The sequence below is a fragment of the Chrysemys picta genome, chromosome 18 (assembly GCF_011386835.1).
Source record: "Chrysemys picta bellii isolate R12L10 chromosome 18, ASM1138683v2, whole genome shotgun sequence".
Lineage (NCBI taxonomy): Eukaryota > Metazoa > Chordata > Testudines > Emydidae > Chrysemys > Chrysemys picta.
The window spans coordinates 17,341,265-17,355,923 of record NC_088808.1 but is presented as its reverse complement, the minus strand read 5'-3'; the positions used below and the strand labels follow the sequence as shown (position 1 = coordinate 17,355,923).

At 41.6% G+C, this 14,659-nt stretch overlaps 1 protein-coding gene across 17 annotated transcripts in view; it reads right to left on the bottom strand.

Moving 5' to 3' along the window:
• STKLD1 (serine/threonine kinase like domain containing 1) overlaps window positions 1-14,659 on the bottom strand; it is a 25,949-nt gene extending 11,290 nt beyond the window's left edge. For 5 of the 17 annotated variants that reach the window (XM_065572387.1, XM_065572384.1, XM_065572383.1 and 2 more), the window contains exons 1-13: window positions 14,445-14,659; window positions 13,910-14,008; window positions 13,250-13,294; window positions 11,236-11,310; window positions 10,304-10,408; window positions 9,755-9,825; window positions 8,810-8,925; window positions 8,031-8,149; window positions 7,754-7,914; window positions 6,957-7,087; window positions 5,652-5,735; window positions 3,249-3,365; window positions 1,193-1,333 (exon numbers count right to left, since the gene is read on the bottom strand). In XM_065572387.1, coding sequence (XP_065428459.1) covers window positions 1,193-1,333; window positions 3,249-3,365; window positions 5,652-5,735; window positions 6,957-7,087; window positions 7,754-7,914; window positions 8,031-8,149; window positions 8,810-8,925; window positions 9,755-9,825; window positions 10,304-10,408; window positions 11,236-11,310; window positions 13,250-13,294; window positions 13,910-14,008; window positions 14,445-14,459 — 1,279 coding nt within the window. In that variant the 5' untranslated portion in view covers window positions 14,460-14,659. Of the gene's footprint in view, window positions 1-1,192; window positions 1,334-3,248; window positions 3,366-5,645; window positions 5,736-6,956; window positions 7,088-7,753; window positions 7,915-8,030; window positions 8,150-8,809; window positions 8,926-9,754; window positions 9,826-10,303; window positions 10,409-11,235; window positions 11,311-11,846; window positions 11,927-13,249; window positions 13,295-13,909; window positions 14,009-14,444 lie in introns of all 17 variants that reach the window. The other 12 variants (XM_042854317.2, XM_042854315.2, XM_024106038.3 and 9 more) reach the window with 6 other exon arrangements.

Here is a 14,659-nt window from a genome sequence, read left to right as displayed (position 1 = left end):
TAAACTACACAATTAGGTCGACGTAAAGCAGCTTACATCAACCTAAGTATGTCAGTGTACACACTACAGTCTTGTCCCGCTGACGTAAGTGCCCTACTACACCAACAGAATAACTCCACCTCCACGAGAGACGTAGGGCTTATGTCGGTGTAGTTAGGGCAACACAGTGTCTGTGTAGACACTGCATTATTTACATGCTCCATGCTGAAGCTTTGAAATTGACAAGAAAGCCAGGCAGCTAGAGCCTGGCTGACCCAGCTCCCCGTTCCCAGCCAGGCTGCTGCCCGGAGGCTCTCCGCTCAGGGAGGCAAGAAGTCCTGGGCGGCTACCCCCTCCTGCCAGCTGGGAGCAGAGAGGCGAGAGCCCGGGGGGCAGCTGGGGTCCTGGCAGGGAGCTGCTTGGAGCTGAGAGCCCTGGCTTTTAGCCCCCTCACACTGCCCCTCTTCAGTCAGTGGAAGCGCTCCTGGTGAGGACACACACCATCGACAGAAGGAGGGTAGGGTGGACATCAGCCACTGCCATAGGCGCCGACTTCCTCTCTACCCGGGGGGTATTCGACCCCTCCCTCCGTCCCAGGCCTGCCCCCACTTCACCCAATTCCTCCAAGCACCCACCCCGCCTCTTCCCACCCCTACACCCCTTCCCCCAAAGCCCCACTCCCGGCCTGCCTCTTCTCTCCCCTTCCCTTCCAGCACTTCCTGCACACTGCGGAACAGCTGGGAGGTGCTCAGGGGAAGGGGAGTTTGCTGCCTCTGGGTGATAAGCGGAGCACCCATGGAGTCGGCGCCTATGGCGACAGCTGTAAGTCAACCTAACATAGGTCAACTTAGAGTTGTAGTGTAGACATGCCCTGAGGCAGAGCCAGCAATGGAACCCAAGTTTTATGCCCTAGCTTTCCCCAGTGTTACCATCTGCGTAAATTAATAAGAATCACTTGTTAGCCAACCAAGACTGAACACACCACCTCTTTAATACATCCAGTCTCAAGCCACTTAGTTCAAATATAGTGTACCTTATGCTCCCAGCTGTCTTGCAACTAGAACTGGCTGACTAATGCTTAGATGGAAAAATAACCCATGTACAGCAACATATCTATGCTAAGTCACAGAGTTCTCCATTATGTATTTAATCCAACAGATAAAAATGGATAAACAACAAGAACATGTCCATATGAAAGGATCAGAGGACCCACCACTGGCTGCAATCATCATTAGTAAAGTGCAGATCATTGAGAGCAGTTCTTCATTTTCAGAATATGTTCTCATTGTCTTTAACAGAGAATTGATTCCTTCCTCACCAACTAGCATCTCCACATCCACATTCTCTTGTAGGGCTGTCAAAAGCAAAACATGGAACAGCATGAGGATGCTTCAGCAGCTTTCACTGAAGTCTGATTTTTCTGCTCCCAGCATAGGTAAACCATGTATCATTTGTCGACTTAACATAGACTATACTGTTATGTTTTCCCCTCTCTTCCTGAAATCAAACTGCTCGTTTTGTCTCATTTTCTGCAATTTTCATATGTTCCTTTGGGAAATTATGTCACAAAAATGAGAACAAGTAAAAGAAGAATGAAAAGGAGGTACAGTCTAGTTGTTTACATTATTTTTGCACAGGACATTTGTTTTTATTCACAGGCAACTTTAAACCTATGGGTTGCTCCTAGAGTTAATCATACTGCATCTTATACAGAAATGTTGTTAGCTACCAGGGCTATATTATCAAAAATGTGCCCCTAAATCGTATGCAGAAAGCACAATTGGAAACTGATCATTAACAAATTTCAAACTCTGCACATGAGCAATTACCCATTTTGCACATTCAGTAGCTTTGCAAGCATATTCTGAGAATTTAACCATAGCACTGAACCACATCACTTGTTTATAAACTTTAGTAAAAATCTGCATGCAGGACTTGGGAAAAAAATGTACAAAAGCTTTCGTTCTTTAAAAGTCAACATTTATTAAAATAAATAAAAAGTAATTTGCTGCATCAATGAGGCCTCACATTTTAACAAGTTTAAGGGGTGCTGCTTTTTTAATTATATACAGAATCGGGGGAGGGCCTTTAACTTTTGAGGTCAACACAAGCTTTATAAATATGTTACAATGTCATGTACTGCATTAAGAATCTCTATTATTTGCAGTCTTTACAATGGAGCAAATGCTGGTATTTACATTCTTCCAAATGGAAGAACTTCTAAATTCAGTTGTGCAGAAAAACTTTTGCCTTAATTTACTGTTGGTTTTAGTTTACCTAGCAGGTGCCAAAGGAATATTTTCTGCATTTGAACTAGTTCATTCAAAGTTGAGACCAACTGGGAGATGAAAAAGCAAGAAATCTCATTTCCTCTTCCAACAGGTGGGAGAGGATGAGATCTACTAATTCTAAAAACTTGAAGGACACGGGGCCAGATTTTCAAAGGCATTTAGGCACACAGAAGTGCAGATAGGCACCTAGTGGGATTTCAAAAAGTGCATAAACAGGTTAAGTGCCTAATTCCCAGAGATTTCAAAATCTGGCACATGGTGATCAAAAACACTCCATCAATTCACTAGCTACAGCTAATACTTCCTCTATTTAGTAAACCAGTTAGTTTTAAATGCAAAACATGATTTGAGAAACTTTTTTTTTTCTTACATATGCAGCACAGTTAAGGTAGTTTTATTTAACTAGTAAAAAACGAATTTAAAATGTTGTTTTGGTTCATTTTAACTGCATTCTAATTTCCATCCAAATTCAGCTTGACACACGTCATGACTAAACAAAAATCATCTAGTAAATGGGAAATGTATCATTCATTATTTTCTATCATAAAAAATAAAAATTAAGATTCTGAATAAATGTCTGTTTAAATAAATATGTATAGATATAGGATATCCTCCTGGTGAACAAATGGAAATACCAAATTTAATATAAAGGCTGTATTTAGTTGCAGATAAACAAGTTTTAATGATACCAACTAATGAGACTCATCCTTCCTTTAGGAAAACTACTAAAAAATACAAATGCAAAACAAAATTAAATCAAGGTTTCTTGCTTGCTGATTTCTATCACTCTAGTTTAAATCAAACCACCCACCCTAGAGAATCTGGACTCCCATTAAAGCTGGCTAAATCCCCATGTAACTATAAATTTACACCTTAATATCTTAGTATGAATATTAATGGTCATCAAATCCATTTCAAATCTTGTTTACTACATGTAACAAGTTACTCAGTGTTTAGTATGGAACCTCATTACTGTACCTTGGCCAATAATGTTAAGCAGTAATCTGCAGCCATCTAATTGTAGCTCTAGAGAATCTATATGAGTCCTCATTGCACAAGTGACAGGATCCAGAAGTTCTAGCAAACACATTAAGGCTATGAAGAAAAGAATTGTTAGAGTCAACATTTAATAACTTAGCTGGTTTATATGCCTCCCACCTTCAATACAACATGGAGTTCCTAGTTTTAGGACAGATTTGGGTCCCCGTGCATGACATGGTAAGGCAGAGATGGTTAAACAATGTTATTGATCTGAAAGAAAAGCTGTGCATATCAAGATGGAGCATTACACACTGATACCAGTAGTCTTGTGGGCACCTCCTCTGCATTAAAGACAAAAGCAGCCACAATCTTCCATTTTGTTCAAGTTAGTTGTAGCCATCTTCCTCCTAGGAAGTAGTATTGCAGCTCTTCGTTGGCTACATTCTAAGTCAGTGGTTCTCAACCAGGAATACACATACACCTCGGGGTACACAGAGGTCTTCCAAGGGCTACATCAACTCATCTAGATATTTGCTTCGTTTTACAACAGGCTACATAAAAAGCACTAGTGAAGTCAGTACAAACTAAAATTCCATACAGACAATGACTTGTTTATACTGCTCTATATTCTATACACTGAAATGTAAGTATAATATTTTTATTCCAATTGATTTATTTTATAATTATATGGTAAAATGAGAAAGTAAGCACTGTTTTAATAACAGTGTGTTGTGACACTTTTGTATTTTTATGCCTGATTGCGTAAGCAAGTAGTTTTTAAGTGAGGTGAAACCTGGGGGAACACAAGACAAATCAGATTTTTTAAAGGGGTACAGTAGTCTGGAAAGGTTGAGAGCCACTGTTCTAAGTGACATGGGCTAGAATTCTGGTGTGGTAGTGCTGAGAAATTATGCTTTTCAGACTCGGGGGGGAGATTACGTCACTAGGTTTCTCAGTCCTAGCAAGTCTTTGGGCAGCGTTAGCTATTCCAAAAGGGAGCAACAAACTTGTCCAAGGAAACTTAGATGTCCTCTTGGAACCCATTCTAAGCATTCTCAGAGACAGAGCCATCCCTTGGGTACAGCGAATCGGGGCGATTGCCCCAGGCCCACACTTTGGGCCTGTGCTTCATTAGGAGGCGGGCAGAGAGGTGAGGCGGACGGGTGAGCGGGGTGAGGAGGCGAGCAGCAGGCGGGTGAGCGAGGAGGAGCCCCCCTACCAGAACCTCCTCCTCTCCTCTCCTCAGCGCCTGCTACCCGCTGGCGAGCCCTGCCTCCCCCTCCCTCTCACCGCCTACCACCTGCTGCGGAACAGATGTTTCGTGGCATCAGTAGGTGGGGGGAGGGGAGAGGAGCAAGAGCGCAGCGCGCTCAGGGGAGGGGGCGGAAGTGGGCGGGGAAGAGGCAAGGCGGGAAGAGGTGGGGAGGGGTGGGAAGAGGCAGGGCAGGGGCAGGGCCTTGGGGGAAGGGGGGGAGTGGGGGCGGGGCCTGGGCAGAGCTGGGGGGGAGCACCCCCTGGCAGATTAGAAACTTGGCACCGATGTCCCGGGCCCCGCACCCCCCAGGGACGGCCCTGCTCAGAGATGTAAATATCTACTGTAACAAATTCACCTTATATCACTGCTAGCAAGGGTCTATTCATGCCTATTCAAACTGTTATTTATCACAGAGTCACATTGTTTCAATGGGAAAAGCCACTTTTCAGTTGAAATGCTTCACAGATATTGGTAGATGACAGGAAATCACCATGTTCTTTCCCCTTAGTGCTTACAGTCCTAGAGCATTAAATCATTATACTTTAATATCTACCCAGATCTTAAACATCTCTATTTTTTAATATCAAAGGTCAATGCCAGTATTAAAAGTGATAATAGTTTGAAATAAGCGTACTATTAGTGGAATTTGTTTAACAGAGTGAATTTAGAGTTCATAAAAGCATTAGTCTAATAGCACTGCAGAGAGCTAGACATAATGAAGGGAGAAGCTATGTAACCTTCCAACACACAGCTCTGCCAAAGCACTAAAATTCCAACCTGCATCACTCTCTGTTATTACAGTCCTGGGACCCCACAGGTCTCTGACAACACACACCAGCCCTGACGTACAGCATCTTTGGTCCTGCTCCACAAACGCAGCTCTGCCAGTGCACGCCAATCCTGTCCAACAATATCTCTGTGATTTCAGTCCAAGCTTTTCCCAAACAGAGATAGATAGATGTGCACAAGTGGAAAATAGGTTGGGACCAATCAAACTCATTTTCACTTGTAGCCAACAGCAGAATTTGAACCCAGTTTTCTAACAGGCTAATGTACTATTATGCAATATGTTTTCCCACTATTTTCAGAGTAAAAGCAGTGAGCAAGAACATAGTAAAACAAAATGCTGAAATACTGACCCATACCATTTTCTTCTCCTAGTAAGCTGGCAAGGCGCTTTATGGCTTTTGCTTGAGCCTGCTCTATGTCCCAGTAAGTCTGCATAAATTCTGCATAAAACAAGACATCAGAAGTTTCTGCTAAGTCATTTTACACAAATATTTACAGGATACGTTCATAATTTTATCGTTTTCCTATTCTGTGCCCAGCCTGTGAATTCACATAATTGAAAGAAATTCAGCTTGAGACTCAGTTAAAAAAAAAACTGAAAGAAAGTGTAAAACATTTAAAAATTGCAAATCTCACGCAAAATAGTAGGTGTGTTGATATATGAACAAAAAATAATAAGATTTTTTCCCCACCTATGCACATGGTATTTCCTGTTTTGGGGAATTGTAGCACTGAACTAAAAAGGCTTTAGTGGTTTTATACACACTCTTTATCTTGTGCAGAGCAGATTTTACAGAACTGAAGCTAATTCCATCCCAATCCCTAACCAAAGCCAAGGGCCAGATCCCCAGATAACATCAATTGGTATAGGCCATTAAACCCAATGGAGCTATGCTGATTCCACCAACTGTGGATCTGATCTCATATATATGTAACATTTTCTTCAGTCAGTCTTCTCTGTGATGCTGAAAATCTCAGGAGGGAAAAAACTAGAGCTCTAACAGGTTTATGGAGCTGCTAAGCTTTAGAAACTAGAAATATTTATTATTGAATATGGCAACCCTCTACAAGACACATGTCGTTTGGATTTTTTACGAAGAAAATGTACATAAGAACTTTCTTGCTGAATATATTTAGGAGCCCCACAAATCTTGTAATGTTGCTATCTCATAAAATTCTTTGAGAGTTTGTAGCTTAAGTATAATGTATGTTCTTTTAAAACACTCCAATATGAAATGATGTTAATAAGAAAATGTAAAGATATGTAAGTAAACAAAATTCTTTAAAGGAGCAGCTTTTTCTCTTTAGCCAATAATGCATTCTAACTGAATATCTTAACACGTTTAACTGCCATAAACTAGAATGCAATCAGAGAGGGGAGCTCCCAGGAACTTCAGAACAGTCTGACAAAAATTATTTTAATAACACTCTCTCACCCTATTCAGACAGAACATTAGATAAGAGCTACTACTCTTATGAAGTTATAAGAATGGTGACACAGAGATTCTTGTCCAAAACAGTGATGCATTTCATTTCAGGTACAATGGGTAGCCATCCATTCATTCATTTCTGTAGCATAATACATCCTAAATGGAACACACATGGCATTTCAATAGAAAACTAATGTCAGTATCTCAAAAGCAACTTATTTTCCTGATTACCTAAAACACTTCCAATTCCTCCTTCAAGGAGCATATCTAAAATTGCTGAAGGCAAGGTTTTTTCCTGTTTTGATAACGAGGAACCAGCAAGAGTCAAACATTCCATAACATATGGAATATCAACCAGATCCCTAGAGAAGGAGAGAGAAAGAACGTCAACAAAGTTTTCCTATTGATTTTGGTGTGTTTTGTTGGAAGTGGAAGTGTTAATTAGTGGATAAAAGAGGGTTCTGGTTATCAGGACTCCTAAATTCTGATCTTGACTCTTTCACTGATTTTGTGGCTGTGGGCAAGTCAGTTAACACTTGTGCCTCATTTTACCTACCTGGATAGTGGACATAACACTAACCAATCTCATGATGTACTCTGAGGCTTAATTAATTAATGTTTGTAAAGAGCTTTGAGATTCTCATATAAAAATAAAACCTTAGTCAATGCAGACATTTTCTGAGAATGCGAACTATATACAGACTACAGCCCAGCCTCCAAAAGCTTGTCTATAATTTTGTTTTATAACATAATTCTCCAACAAAACCAACTGTCCTTTCTGATCAGAGAATCTCTGGTCAGTGTACACCGGAACACTAATTTCAAAGATGGGGAAACCAAGGCACTAATAGGTGAAATGACTTTCTTACAGCAAGGTAGCACAGCGAGTCAGTTGCAGAGATAGAACCTAGGAACCCTGGCTCTCAGTCCCCTAATCTAAACACTGAAGAACACTCCCTCTTACAGCAGATAGGGGCCCAGAGGAAGCAAAAAACAGAATAGAGCAAGGGGAAATGTCCAGAACTCACTTTGCTGAGGGTCTCATACTGGGCAGAATCTGTAGCATCATAAGTAAAATTTGAGACAAAGGCAGAGTCTCTTTATTCCCTTTCTGCATTAACGTCAGAACTCTCTCAAGACTACTGGTGTCCTTTCTAATATCCTGCAGTAATGAATTTGTGTCTTTCACCTGTAAAGAACAGAATACTAGTAGACTCTGTATGTATTCACTTTGTGGATCTCTTGAGAGTTTTTGACACATTACATTCCCAGTGAAATGTTCGTGGTACTCTCAACAGTACATACCTTCAGAAAGAAGCAGGTCATCATGTCTAGTAGAATACATCCTAAAGACCAAATGTCAGACTTCTCACTAAAGGAAAAGCAGAGTGCTTCAGGGGACATCCAGGATTTAGAGTCAGGATCTGTTGAAATAAATGTCAGATCAGTAATTGTTTTGACACTGTGTAATGTTTTGCTTTGCTTGCATGGGTGTGACCTGTAGATAGCAGTTTCACATCAAAGTACAATTCAGTCAGAAAGATTCTACAGTGAGTTAGATTTTTACTGGTGATACTCCATAGAAGAACCGCACTACAATTAATGACAAACAATTCACCAAGATCTAACTTCCTATACATTATTGCAAATAGTCTTACAAATTCAGTGTAGCTTAGAGCCATCTCATGACTCCCAAAATATTAAAAGATCTATTTTTCCAATTGTGACAGTGGTTTGTATGATGTGAGCATCTGTCCACTTGTAACTGGACAGACAACTTCCAAACTCATTTTAAACGTACCACAAAACTGCGATCAGACAGTAACAATTATTTTTTATCACCGCTGAGCAAGATTCAGACCAATTATGTAAGTGTGAAAGTTTTCATAACACAATCAATCTATTTAATTCTTGATCTTTTACAATGATCTTGCTTGCTGCTTAGAAGAAATAAAATGTTATAGGCAAAAAAAGGTGTTTTCCGTCTTTATTTTGTAATAAAATTAAACTGTTAAAAAACACAGTTGAATCTCTTTAAAAAAAAAACCCAACAGAATACTAAAATATTAAAATTAAATAGCTACCTTCTTCCACTCTTATCTTCCATTTCATTTCATCAGTCATAAGAGTTTCTACACTGAAATCGCAAAGCATGAAGGATACTTCATCAGTTAAAAGGATGTTAGACGGTTTGAGGTTTCTGCAACACACAGAAATGGTTTTTATCAACAAGTTAAATCAGAGCGTAATGATGTATAGCTACAGGCTTCTTATCTCTGAGACCTTTTACATAAAAAAGATGGGCTTTGTTCTTAAGTTACAAATTATAATGAAATAAAATACATTTATTTTCCTTTTTTACTGTGAATAAGGCAAAAAGCTTTAAAAATTGACACTGGAAGCCTCAACTTTATCCGAACATTGAGCATGACACTAGTCCTTTTTCCTCTCTTATTCCTGTTAAGTTTGTTTACTCTTTTAGTTTATGAAAGGCACAGCTCATTTGCCAAGGTTTACGCAGGATTATAGACTGTAATATGAATGTGAATGAAGAGTCAATATGCCAGTATTTCATTAACTACAGGATCATGAACACTTTACAAACATTCAAGAGTTAAGTTATTCTCATTTTGTGGATGGATAAATCTGGGGAGAACATATGAGTTAAATGACTTGCCTAGAGTGACAACAATCAGATGCAGAAATAGAATCCAGGAGTATAACTTCCACTCCCCTGCTTTAATCAATAAATTCACATCAGACTACTGTCTCTGAAGTCAAACACCACCGAGGGAAAAAAATGGTGGGAGAAGGAGAAGCGCACTGATTAACACTCATACAGTAAATCTACTAATAATCTATCTCTGCTATAAACTCATTTTGATACTCCATCTTATCTCTGAAACGCCTCACCATGCCAGCAAAATGTACAATGTCTTACTTCTCAAGTGAATAGCTGTGCTGAAGTGATAGTTCAGCTGCAAACAGACAAAGGTCTAGCAGTCAAAGAGGCTGGAATTTCTATTTACCTGTGAAAAACATTTTGTTTGTGTATATAAAACAAAGCATCCACCATCTGCCCCAGGAACTTCTGAAGCACCTATGGACAGAAATATACATGAAAATGTAGTACACAAAGAATAACTTCATGGTGAAATAAGACATGTCTAATCACATGAAGGCTTCTTAGTTTGATACAGACTCCAGTCCAAGTGGGAATACTATACTCCTTTCACTTTCTGCAGATCAATTAACCTGCACATCACCCCTGTGAATGAGGCACTATTATTATCTCCATTTTTCAGAAGAGTAAACTAAGGCACGGAAAGGTTGAGTTGCCCAGGAATAGAAAATTATATAAGTGATAAGTATTATTATTGTGATTGTACAATGACTCAGTGGCAGAGCTGGGAAGAGAATTCAGAAGTCTTAAGTCCTAGTCTCCTGCTTTAAGCAATAAATACTATACTTTGAGGTCTCTGGGGAGCAGCTGAGAAAGGACAGAAGGTAGTGAAAAAAGTTAAAGGCGGTGAGATTACTTTACATTTCAATAAGATGCCTTTTCTGTAATTTTTTACCATATCTTCTACTTTCTCTCGCTTCTTTCTTTTTGCCTTGATCAGAGATGAAAGGTCTCCTTGGCTTGAGTGTTGCATCACCAGACAAAGAAATAGAGATGAAATCTGCAACAGAGATTAGATCGACATTATTCAGTCACTTGGAGGTAATGACATATGCAGCAACAAAGATATAAATCAGCTGTTGGACCTTGCAAATAGAGTTGGTGCACACCATGGAAGTATGTGATGGGATTATTTGTCTCCCACAAAAGAGTCAATATTTACTTTTGTCTACTTAAACATCAAACATCTGCTTCTAACAGGAACAAGTACCTTTGAAACCATATGAGCAGTTCCACTCAAACATAAATTCTACTGAATTCAATGAGATTTAGGCCCAAGTAGCATGCAAGATTGTGTCCACAAAGAAATAGCTCTGGCCTTCTGGCTTCTTTATGGGCCAATTTTTAAGGTGCTTTATTCAGACAAGGAACCGCAGCAGCTTAAAAATTGTGTATCCGTTGCATATGGGAACAAAAGGAGAAGACACTGCATACAGATACAAAGACACTGGGATGCAACACAGCCATGTTGTGCTGCCCCAATGGTAGTGTAACTTAGCGGCCTTCACAGAAGGAAGCAATAGAGGGTCCTGTGGCACCTTTAAGACTAACAGATGTATTGGAGCATAAGCTTTCGTGGGTGAATGCCCACTTCGTCAGACACATGTAATGGAAATTATGCTCCAATACATCTGTTAGTCTTAAAGGTGCCACAGGACCCTCTGTTGCTTTTTACAGATCCAGACTAACACGGCTACCCCTCTGATACTTCACAGAAGGAGGATCAATCACAGGCCCAGAAACCTTAAGTGTCCCCTCACCTAGCTACAGAAACTTTGACATGCCAGTTTGTGCACTCCACTCTAACAGGCAGTATTTCATTCTCACCTTATTATCCCAGGTGATAAACAATTCTTTGTAAATGCAGATGTTTGAATGCTGAAGTTTCAGCAGATCCATTGCCTGTTGGAAAGACAGCAAATGAAACCCAAAGAGTTTACTCTGAGTGAGCTGCAACAATCCACATGCTTTTTTCTCCTGGATTAAGAAAATGTCTTCAAAACACAGAACACAAAGGGCAGATATCTGACTGTCAATCATGCCATGTCCCTGTCAAAGTAGCCAGGTCCAGTTCTTTTTTTTTTTCAGTTCTAGTTCACATTTGCAATCGAAGGTGTGTCAAGAAAAGTGAAATACAGTACTTAAGTGAAGCTCTACTCTAAATATAACGCTGTACAAATAGCATATTGGGGTTCAACATTTGTCATCTCGCAAAGGATCAGTTCACAAGTAAAAAGATTGTTTCCTAACAGCCAGCCTTACAAACTCATCCTGGAATTTGAAAGTCAAACTGGATTATTTCTGATACACCAATCATCTGCAGTAACCCTGAGTCAACTGTGAATTGCACGTGTAACTAAAATGCACAAAGTGTCCATCTCTCTAACCCTGGCCACGAGGTAAAGTCTCAAGGTAAAGATCCTGCAATTGGAACTTACTTAAAAATTCTGTTGTTGATGTATGAGCTGGAACAGAATTCAGCTCACTCTCCCAAAGCTGTGCTCATGGCACTACAGAGCTAAATGGAGTAAAAAGGAGTAAAAATAAAGGGCCAAATTCCCAGCTAGTATAACTTCATTTACTTTAATAGAACTACACCAGCAGACAATTTGGCTCAAACTTTGGTCAGTAAAGTCAGCAGATCTAATTCTGAATACACACAGGGGGCTGGTATATTGAGTAGAATAGGCAATTTTAATTACTTTCTGACCACAACTAAATATTAATTGGTTTTAAACATTCTCACTTATTGTGAACAGCAGGTGCTAGGTGCAATGAACACCAGCAGTGACACTAGACCAGGGTTAGGCAACCTATGGCAGGCGTGCCAAAGGCGGCACGCGAGCTGATTTTCAGTGGCACTCACACTGGCCAGGTCCTGGCCACTGGTCCAGGGGGTTCTGCATTTTAATTTAGTTTTAAATGAAGCTTCTTAAACATTTAAAAAACCTTATTTACTTTACATACAACAATAGTTTAGTTATATATTATAGACTTATAGAAAGAGACCTTCTAAAAACATTAAAATGTATTACTGGCACGCGAAACCTTAAATTAGAGTGAATAAATGAAGACTCGGCACACCACTTCTGAAAGGTTGCCAACCCCTGCACTAGACCATTCTGTTGTGAATATCTGTGTTCTGTTGGAACAATAATTATGATATTAGCAATATTGCTGACTTATTATTATGTCTTATTTATTAAATACTGAAGGAGGTATGCACAACGCAGGTACCACAGAAGGGAAAGGCCAGTGAAGACATTCCCATCAAGAAATGTCTAGATCCATGGGCACAAAAATCAACACAACATTAAAATAACATGTACTATGTAGAAATTGAGTCATTAGTAATAAACAGGACTATCAACAGACCACTCTCCATCCTTCCAGCTAATGATCAAACAAACAGATGGGCTTTGCACTGTGCCCTAAAGGTAAACAAACACAGGCTCTGAAGTGAGGGCCATCCATTGAGAACAGCTGGCCACTTAAACCCAAACATTCAAGTCTAAGGATTGTTACTAAGAATTCATAGGCTGAACTGAGTTGCTGGAGTCTTGTCTACACTACAGTAAAATACCCATGGCTGGCCCGTGTCAGCTGACTCAGACCCCTGGGGCTTGGGCTGCTAGACTATATAGTTGTGTAGATTCAGGCTCGGGCTGGAGCCCAGGCTTTGGGACCCCACGAGGAGGGAGAACAAGACAGTTTATGGGTAGTCAAGGCCCAAATCAGGTAGGGCTATTTATATTTTCAAATGATTGCTGATAAAGGATTTTTCTAAGATAAGACCCCGCTCCTTCTGAATTAGACTAGTAAAAAAAGACTGCATTGCTACCTCCTTCAGGGCTTCATTTGCTTGTTGTTCATCAATGCATTCAACCTGTACCAAACAAACAAAAGACAACGATAACAATATAACAAAAGACATGGATGAGAATATAATACAGAGGTGGCCAAGCTTTACGACACTGAGCATCGCATAAGTAACCCCACCAGGAGAATTTGCACCCGATTTGTATATATCATCAGTAACTGTACACTGCAACCCTAATATCTACTGTTGGGTGCCTGCTGATGTAATATGACACTTTCCCTTCTGTATAAACTTTGTATTGTACACAAAGCAACTGGCTGAATTAAAATTCTGTTCGTACAAAAAAAAAAGAATAACATTGATTGCTGGTTGGGTCCAGCAGCAATAAAAAGCTGCAGTTGATCAGCTTTGTCCTTCCCTTGCCATGAGAGTGACAGTGAGTTAGAGGAAGAATGGACTAGGAGGGACTCAATAAGTCTTTTCCATCTTCAACCTTTATGCTCCTGTAATCGATCTGAATGCAACTGCAGTTCAAAACAGTGTCATAATTCAAAGTATAAGCCAACCCAGACCCAGCGTCTATGACGGTTGGTATGCTGGGCTACGTTACTCTCAGGCAAATGGGCCTAGGGAGATGTACTTGAGAGCTGCATCTCGGTGTCATGGCAACCAAGTTCTCACCTGCTTCAGCACATATTTCCTCCCAGCACCTTCTTTCTCCGTTTTTAACTCCACCACCAGCATTGTGCCCAGAGCCCCGGGCTCCAGCTGCTCCAGCACCTACGTGGGGGGGACAGGCATTGATAAACATGGGGGAACCTGGGCACAAAAACACCTCAGAGCCTCCCTCACTGTTCAGCCCCGAGCTCCCCCTGAGCAACAGGCACCCTCAGTTCCCCCTCCTCTGGGGGCAACAGGCACCCTCAGCCCCCCTTGCCCCATGGGCAATGGGCACCCCCAGCCCTGGGAGACAACAGGCACCCCACAGCTCCCCTACCCTGGGGGCATGGGCACCCCCAGCACCCCTCCCCCTGGGAGACAACAGGCACCCCCCAGCTCCCCCTGCCCCAGGAGACGACAGGCACCCCACAGCTTCCCTGCCCTGGGGGCAATGGGCACCCCCAGCTCCCCCTACTCCATGAGCAACGGGGCCCCTCCCCTCAGGCCCGAGACCGGCCCCCTGCGCGCTCAGGGCGGGGCAGCCGCCGCTCCTCACCGTGTAGCTCTCCATGGCGCCGGGGCCGGGGCTGCTGCCGCCCGCTCCCGCTGCCCCGCGAGACGGGGACCAGAAACGGCTCCCTCCTGGGCGGGCGCTGCTGGGCCTCCCCCTCCGTCAGCCCGCACGCGGCCTCCTGCTGGGCGCTCCCCCTTTCCCTGGGCCCCTCCAGCCGCTGCCCTGGGCCCCCTACACTTTCGGCCCCTTCTCCCCAT